The sequence below is a fragment of the Elephantulus edwardii genome, unplaced genomic scaffold (assembly GCF_000299155.1).
Source record: "Elephantulus edwardii isolate Elephantulus edwardi_28Jun2011 unplaced genomic scaffold, EleEdw1.0 scaffold00048, whole genome shotgun sequence".
Lineage (NCBI taxonomy): Eukaryota > Metazoa > Chordata > Mammalia > Macroscelidea > Macroscelididae > Elephantulus > Elephantulus edwardii.
Genome location: NW_006399798.1, coordinates 8,789,918 through 8,798,353, shown reverse-complemented (window position 1 = coordinate 8,798,353; position 8,436 = coordinate 8,789,918). Strand labels below are relative to the sequence as shown.

Here is an 8,436-nt window from a genome sequence, read left to right as displayed (position 1 = left end):
TGCCATCCTTATCATCTCCGACACCCTTGAAGTCACGTGTCAGTTCATCTCTTTGAGTCTCCCTCTCCTTGTCTGGCTCTCCATCTTTTCAAGTATGATGTCCCTTTCCGAGGAATAGCCGCGGTTACTAGCTACACATGTAAAGTACCAAAGTGATGCACTGACATCACCCCAAACAAACATGGCGCCGAGAGGGGCGGAAATGCCCCTAACAAATATAGCTGCAGAGACCCCAGCAGACGGAAGCTTAAAATGCCCCTAACAAAGATGGCCGCCGAAGGCCAGCAGACGGAAGCGGATATGCCCTTAACCAAGAGGGCGGCGGGGCGGGCCAGCGGGCGGAAGTGGTCCTCCCGGCGCCCGGCGGGTCCGCGATGGCTGTCGCCGCCGCCTCTTCGGCCATGAAGCGGCTGGACCTGCGCGACCCCGCGGCGCTCTTCGAGACCCATGGGGCGGAGGAGATCCGCGGCCTGGAGCGCCAAGTTCGGGCGGAGATCGAGCACAAGAAGGAGGAGCTGCGGCAGATGGTGGGCGAGCGGTACCGCGACCTGATCGAGGCGGCCGACACCATCGGCCAGATGCGCCGCTGCGCCGAGGGCCTGGTGGACGCCGTGCGGGCCACTGACCAGTACTGCGCGCGCCTCCGCCAGGCTGACCCCGCCGCGCTCCGGCCGCCGCCAGCCCGGGAGGTCAGTGCTGGCCCGCGGCCGCCCCGCAGCGCTGACCGGCCCTCCGCCCACTTCCGGCCGCCCCTGCTGTCCGAGCGGCCTGGCCCTCCTCCGAGGACAGCAGCGCCGTCCCTGCATGGGGAGCATCCTCCCCCTTTGCTCGTGCCCCCCCACTGTCGGCCTCTCCCTGCCCACATTCCCGTTTTACACGAACCCCCCTCTCCCCCCGGGGGTGGCCAGTCCCGAGGCCATCTAGCCCACCGCAAGTCTTAGGGACCCCCTAGGGCAGAGCACTGTCCCCTGGGGAGTCCAGAGTTTTAGGGATCGGCAGTGTCACAGCTTTTGCGCAGAGCTGCTGCCTGGGTTCGAACTGCCCACCTTCTAGCCTCCTTAAACCAATCAGGGCAGTGCATTCCCGCAGAGCGTCCTGACATTGCTGTCCCTGGCGTAGACCTGGGCCGCATGTGGACTCCCCCAAAGCCACGCTCCTTACCCCCAAGAACGCCTTGCGCCTTCCCGGAGAGCTGTGCCTCCCTCCGACGTTGTAGGCCGGTGTTTGCTGACCCTTAATCCTCAGGTGTTGGTGGTAATAGACTATTTTCAGGTTAAGCAGCTGAGTTCAGTTTTTTCCGAATGAGCTTACTTCCTCCCACTCAGGATTAAAACCCAGGTGAACGATGTGGTCAGAAGCCTGGCCCACCGGTGGACTGGAGCAGGAGGCCCTGCAGCCGATCTTAACGGCAGCAAGGGTGGTGGGGCCAGCCCACCCCACACCCCGAAGACAGATCTGGAAATGTGCGCCTGAGAGGCCAGGCTGGACGAGGCCATGGGCCTCTGCCCGCACACACTGGGGTGACAGAGGCAGGACAGACTTGGGAACACCCGTTTTGGTTTTATTGTTTGGAGCAAGATCTTGTTTTTCCAAAGAACACTGACCCAGAGATGAGTAAGTGAAAGGGAAAGTTCCCCTTCCTGCAACCTGGACAGGGAAACTGCAAAAGTGGTATCGAGTTCCGACAGGGTCGGCGGGGATCGCACACACTGTGCAGACAACTTGGTTCAGACTCAGATGGACCTCACATGCAGCAGACAGAATCACACCCAGTCTTGCCCCAGGCTCACAGCACTGCTGTGCTTACATGCATCACTGCAGCCGTCCAGTGCCAGGCCGTCTCATTCCCCTCCTCCACCAAGCGCAGAGTCCTCCAGCGACCAGCCCCTCCTGACAACGTGTCCAGAGTGTGTGAGGGAGGGCTCACCAGCCTCGCTTCTAAGCAGCACTGGCTACACTTCTTAGAGTCAAGTTTTTTCTCCTGTAGTCAGTACTATAGAGACGTTAAACCAGGCTGCTCCTTGGAGGCAAGGATTCTGGGGCTTCGTCTGACATACTTTGGACATGTAAGGAGGGACAGGTCTTTAGAGAGGAACATCATGCTGGGTAGAGTGGAGGGACAGCACAGGAGGGGAAGACCCTCTATGAGGTGGATTGATTCAGTGACTGGGGTAATCGGGATGGGTGTGTCAGAGGCAATGAGATTGGCACAGGATAGAGCAGGGTTTAGGGCTATTGTACATAGGGTCACTATGAGTCGTTAGCGACTCGATGGCACATAACAACAACAACAACAGTCAGTACTATAGTATCGTGATGTTGCCTCTCGGTCCACGTCCTGCAGCGGCTTATTTAATAGGGCTTTTCTGACTGCTTTAAACTTTACCCACATGGCTGGGTGACATGGTGGCCACTGCCACAGGATACAGTGCTTGAGTCAGGACAGCTCAGGACTGCTCGAGGGCCCCTGCCCTTCAGCCTTGCTGGCCTTCTGGGTCACATGGGAGGAGATTGCCCATCTCTATCCCACAGGGTAGCTGGTGGATTTGAACCTTGTGCCTTTGCGATGGCAGCATAGCTCCTTACTTCTGGACCACCAGAGCGCTCTCGGTTGCAGATGGGGCTCTAGAATTCTCGTTCTTTGCATTGCTCTGCGGCACTCATTCCGATCCACACACTTGAGTTGCATGGTTGATAAAATGCAGGCGGACCTTCCTGGTATTCTGTGCTTTGCACCAGGAGCCATCTGATGTCAGCCGTTCTGGCCCTCATTCTGTTTCCTAGTGGGGCAGGGGTCACCGCATGTCCTGTGATGGACGGGACAGCCCCCCACCCCCCAGCAGAGGAGGCTGTGGACAGGAGTGAGGTCAGGCTCGACCCCACCGAGGTGCTGTGTGTGTTTCTGACTTCTCTCTCTGCCCTTCCACGCCGCAGCCGCCGCCGGCCCAGGAGAAGTTCTACAGCATGGCTGCCCAGATCAAGCTCCTGCTCGAGATCCCGGAGAAGATGTGGAGCGCGATGGAGGCCTCGCAGTACCTGCACGCCACGCAGCTCTGCCTGCTGTGCTGTCACCTCCACGGGCTGCTCCAGCTGAGCTCCTCCCGGGCCCAGCACAGCCCCGTCCTCTCCCGCTTCCCCATCCTCATCCAGCAGGTGGCAGCGGCCAGCCACTTCCGGTAAGCGGGGCCCCCACTAAGAGTGCGCTCCCGGCCCCACAGGCAGGCGGTTCAAATCCCCCAACTGCTCTGAGGGAGAAGGATGGGCATTCTCCGGCTCTGTAAGTTCAGAGAGAGATCCCACTGCAGGTTTCCTGATGTGCCAGGGTTCTTTCCCTTGGGGACAATTCCCAGTTGACTTCCGTCCTCCTCCCTCCTCGAGGTCGGCCATCCTGCACGAAAGCAAGATGCTGCTCAAATGCCAGGCTGTGCCTGACCAAGCTGTGGCCGAGGCCCTCTGCTCCATCATGCTCTTGGAAGAGAGTTCTCCTCGCCAAGCCCTGACGGACTTCCTGCTGGCCAGAAAGGCGGCCATCCAGAAGCTCCTCAACCAGCCGCCCCACGGTGAGTGCAGCCTCTCTCCAGAATTTGCTCCTTAACTGTGGGGTGAGGGGACGTGAAGCATCCCGGATGCTGCGTTGGCTGAAGGCCCTTCCTTGTTCGAAGTACAACAATTTCTCCTCGTAGACGGAGGAGCCAAAGCTCAGATCTGCTCGCTAGTCGAGCTGATGGCCACCACCCTGAACCAGGCACACGCCCTCTTCTACTCTCTGCCGGAAGGTCAGCTGCCAGACCCGTCTCTTCCCTGCGGCTTGCTGTTCTCCACCCTGGAGACCATCACAGGCCAGAGTTCTAGCGGTGAGCTTTCCGTCAACTTCCCCTCCCCTCCTGGTAATGAATGACTGAGTACCTGCCCTGGGTAAGGCCCTGGGGATAGCAGCAGTGAGCCAGTCAGATTGCCACGACTCCTTTATAAAGTCAGGGTTTAGTGTCGAGTCACTTCTGACTTACAGCAGCCTGTGGGCCCGAGACGATCTGCCCTGTAGAGAGCCCTAGCTTGTCCTGAAGGTAACACCGCCCGGTCCTGCAGCGCTGCTGGGGGTGCAGACCACCAGACCTTTCTGTTATCAGCTAAGTATTTGACCAGTGCATCTAGGGCTCCAGATTTGCAGCTCATGAATGTGCATAAAGTCTTTGTAGATGCATTGATTCTGTTGGCACATTCAGGATTCTTTAGGGACGACAAGTCAGGGACAGCAGTTCTTGAGTATTTCCGGTATTCCTTGTTCATTGTTCAAGCAGTTACACATATAGAAGGCATCTGAAGATGCCAAGGGTTGGGTCAGGTGCTCCTTAGTCCTTTGAGTGATAGCTTTCCTTTTTTAACACTTTTTTAAAAATTTTATTTCATTATTTTTTTGGTAGTTTTGGGGTTGTTTTTTTTTTTGTTATGTGTGTACTGTCAAATTGGATCTGACTGGTACAGGAGGCGGTTGTTCCTCCTTCTTCAGCAGAGCATCTGGTGGATTTGAACTGCGCACCTCTGGGATTGCAGTGCAGTTTCCTGCCACTAGGCCACCAGAGCTCGCCATATTTCATTATTTTTTGTGTGTACCGTCAAATCAGATCTGACTGGTACAGGAGGAGATTGTTCCTCCTTTTCCAGCAGAGCATCTGGTGGATTTGAACCACGTACCTCTGAGAATTACAGTGCAGCTTCTTGCCACTAGGCCACCAGAGCTCGCCCTTTTTAAGACTTTAAAGTGGTCTTTTGCTGTAGATTTTCCCAGTGCAGTCCATTCTTTAATTTCTTGACTGTTCCTTCTACGGGTGTTAAATGTGGATCCAGATAAGTTGAAATCCTAGGTAACCTCAGTTTTTCTGCATTTATCATGTTGCCTATTGGTCGCACTGTGTGGCGTTTCCCCCCCTTTATGCTGAGGTTTAATGTCTACTGAAGACTGTCTTTGATCTTCATCAGTAAGGGCTTCACGTCCTCCTGAGATTGTGTCATGTGCATATTACGGGTTGTTAGTGATTCTTCCTCCAGTCCTGATGCTGTGTTCTTCACTGAGTCCAGCTTAGATTATCTGCTCAACATTCTAGGTGACTAAGTATGGAGAAAAGATGCCACGTGGCCACACACCTTTCCTGATTTTAAACCACACAGTACCCCTTTGTTCTGTTCACGTGCCTGCCCGTTGGTTGACGTACAGAGTCCTCTATAACACAATTAAGTGTTTTGCATTGCCCAGTCTCGAAAGTGTTTTCCATCATTTGTTAGGACTCCCAGAGTCAAATCCATGGACAGTATGACTGATGGTCCGTGGTACTGATCTTGAATGGAGTTACCAGTCCAGGTGGGGCTGGAATACTGTAGGGAGCTCACCTGGGAGCCTGGCACTGTCCCAGTCAGGTGCCAGCTCCTAGGGGACACTCACGGGCCCTCTCTCCAGGAAAGGGCATCGCTGTCCTGCAGGAGGGCATGAAGCTCTGCAGCTGGTTCAGATACCTGCCACCATCCATCATTGAGTTCCAGCCAACCCTCCGGACGCCCGCGCATCCCATCAGCCAGGAGTTCCTCAAGGACACGCTGCAGAAATGGATCCACATGTAAGTAGCTGGGAAGAGCGTCGTGGAGGCTGCCAGGAGCCTCCGCTGTAGCCTTCGGGGTGGCCAGGCCGGGTTGACAGGGACGCACAGGTGAGGCTGTGGATGACACTGTGGCCACGTGCTGCCCCTCTCGGACCAGCCAGCCGCTCAGCACCACTGGGGGAGACCCTGAGAGCAGTTAGTCTTTCAGAGTAGTATGCAAGGATTGTGAACTCTTCCCTTAAGACTTCTGCAGTTCCTACTGTTGCATTAGCGTGTGGATTGTTTCCAGCCATTCCAGGGAGCTGTGGAGCCCGCTGGGTTCCCAGGGAAGCAAGGGTTGTTTTCGTTGTTAGGTGCCGTCAAGTCGACTACGACTCCCAGCAGCCTGTGGACAACAGAGCTGAACCCGGCCTGGCCCGCACCGGCCTCACCGTCACCCACATGCTCGAGCTCTGTGTCCACCTTGGTTTTGAGAATCTTCCTTCCTTTCTCAGACCCCACAGCTGTCCTTTTCCATGGCCTGGCCCTTCCTGACGACAGAAGTATGTGGGATGACGTTTCACCATCCTTACCCCTAAAGAGCTTCAGCCCTCGTTGAACGTCCTTCCAGAGAAACCTGTTTGTTCTTTGGGCAGCCTGTGGGGAAGTCAGTCGGCTTCTCCAGCAGCGCAACTCAGAGACATGAGCTCTTCTTGGTCATCCTCATTTGTTGCAGCTTTCAGATACATAGGAAGTAATTCACAGGAGCCCCTCCGTCCTGAACCTGACGTTGTCCTTGACAGCGTGCTTTCCCAACGCAACATGTCTTTTCATCTCCTGACTGCTGTTACCATGAGCGCTGACTGTGGATCCAAGGAAAATGAACTAGTTTATTAACTTCAGTCTTTTTCCATCTCTCACGGTGTTGTCTGTTCAGTGATGAGACTTTGTTTTCATGAGGTTGAGATGTAATCAACATTGAAGGCTGTAGTCTTCTTTTTTTTTTTCCACGTCGGATAGGTAGTGTGCCCATGTTGTAACAAGGTTTAAAAGGTGGCACATGTCATACAGAAGCATGAACACCTTAGGAACTGGAAAAGGATCACAAAGGCTGTAGTCTGTGATCTTCTAGAGCAAGCATTTCAAGTCCTCCTCACTTTCAGCGAGCAAGGTTGTGTCATCTGCATAGTGCGTGTTGATGAGGCTTCCTCCAGGTCTGATGCCACATTAATCTTCGTTGAGTCTAGCTTCTTGAGGCATTTGCTCAGCATACAGCCCGAGTAGATATGGAGGAAGGATACAGCCCTGACACACACCTTTCCTCGTTTTTAAACTGGGCAGTGTTCTTTGTTCTATCTCAGCAGCTTGTTGGTCTAGGTATAGGTTTCACATGAGCACAGTTAAGTGTTTTGGGATCCCCCTTGTTCTCTGTTAGACATAATTTGTTATGATCTAGTCAAATAGCATTGCATAGTCGATAAAACACAAACAGCTTTCTGGTATTCTCTGCTTCCAGCAAGATCTGCACCAGCAGTTCCATCCCTCATTCCACAGCCTGTTCTAAAGCCAGCTTGGATTTCTGGAGGTCCTGTCAATGTACTACTGTTCTAGGCATTTCTGAGTAATCTTTCCCAAGATTTTACTTGCGAGCGATAGTAATGATAATTGTTTGATAATTTGCACATTATCTTGGATCACCGTTTTTTGGAAATGGGAATAGGAATTTCTTCCAGTCAGTCGGCCAGGTAGCGGTCTTGTAAATTTCCTGGCACAAACTGGTGAGCAGGCCCAGGGCGGCATCTGTTGGTTGAACATGCTGATTGATTGGTATCCCATCAGCTCCTGGGGCCTTGTTTTTTGCCAGTGCCTTCGGTGCAGCTTGAGCTTTTTTCTTCATTGCCAGTGGTTCCGGATGGTCTGCTGCTTGCTGAAATGGGTCCATGTGAACTGGTTTGCTTTGGGGCCGTGACTGTGTGTAGTCTTTCCATCTTCATGCTTCCTGGATCCTTCAAGATTTTGTCCATTGAAGCCTTCAGTGTCGCAGCTTGAGGCTTGATTTTGGTTTTTGGTTCTTTCAGCTTGAGAAATGCTGAGTGTGTCCTGTCTTTTGACTCTAACTCCAGCTCTTCGCACATGTTGTTAAGAGTATTTCATCTTCTCAAGCTGCCCTTTGGAATCTTTTGTGCATTTCTTCCCTTTGTTTTTTGTTCTGTTTATACTCTAGTGCAGTTTCTATTCCAACACTCGCTTTGAAACGGGGTGCCCCGCAGGTGCTGTGCATTGACATCCTGTGTATCAAGGCCTGGGTGAGAGGCAGGTCCTGCCGCTTCTCATAAAGGGTTTACCCGAATGGAGCCCAGGGAAAATGGTTGTGTTGCAGGTGCAGTGAAGACATCAGACATGGGCTTGCCAACCTGCTTGAATTGGTGAAGAACATGAAAGGCCTCGCCGAGGTCCGGGACGCCATGTGGGGTCTGCTGAGCAGTGAGGCCACCAGCCACAGCTGGGATGTGGTGTGCCAGCGGCTTCTGGAGAAGCCCTTCTTGTTCTGGGAGGACCTGATGCAGCAGCTGTTCCTGGACCGCCTGCAGGTGGGGGGGAGCAGGGAAGGTGGTGGGGTAGGTTCAGGGGGCACGGCAGGTGCAGGGGGGACAGCAGGTGCAGTGGTAGGGGCGGGGACAGGTGCAGGGGGGACGGCAGGTGTAGGGGCCGTGGTGAGGGTGAGGACAGGTGCAGGGGGGACAGCAGGTGCAGGGACGGTGGTAGGGGCGAGGGCAGGTGCAGGGGGGACGGCAGGTGTAGGGACAGTGGTAGGGGCAAGGGCAGGTGCAGGGGGGACGGCAGGTGTAGGGACAGTGGTAGGGGC

At 54.4% G+C, this 8,436-nt stretch overlaps 1 protein-coding gene across 1 annotated transcript in view; it reads left to right on the top strand.

Annotated features, from left to right (window-relative positions):
- Nucleotides 1-374: 374 nt before the first annotated feature.
- Nucleotides 375-8,436, top strand: part of COG1 (component of oligomeric golgi complex 1) — a 14,252-nt gene continuing 6,190 nt past the window's right edge. Inside the window, exons 1-6 of the mRNA XM_006886240.1 lie at nucleotides 375-689; nucleotides 2,935-3,176; nucleotides 3,379-3,560; nucleotides 3,684-3,854; nucleotides 5,453-5,609; nucleotides 7,951-8,161. Coding sequence (XP_006886302.1) covers nucleotides 375-689; nucleotides 2,935-3,176; nucleotides 3,379-3,560; nucleotides 3,684-3,854; nucleotides 5,453-5,609; nucleotides 7,951-8,161 — 1,278 coding nt within the window. The remainder of the gene's footprint in view (nucleotides 690-2,934; nucleotides 3,177-3,378; nucleotides 3,561-3,683; nucleotides 3,855-5,452; nucleotides 5,610-7,950; nucleotides 8,162-8,436) is intronic.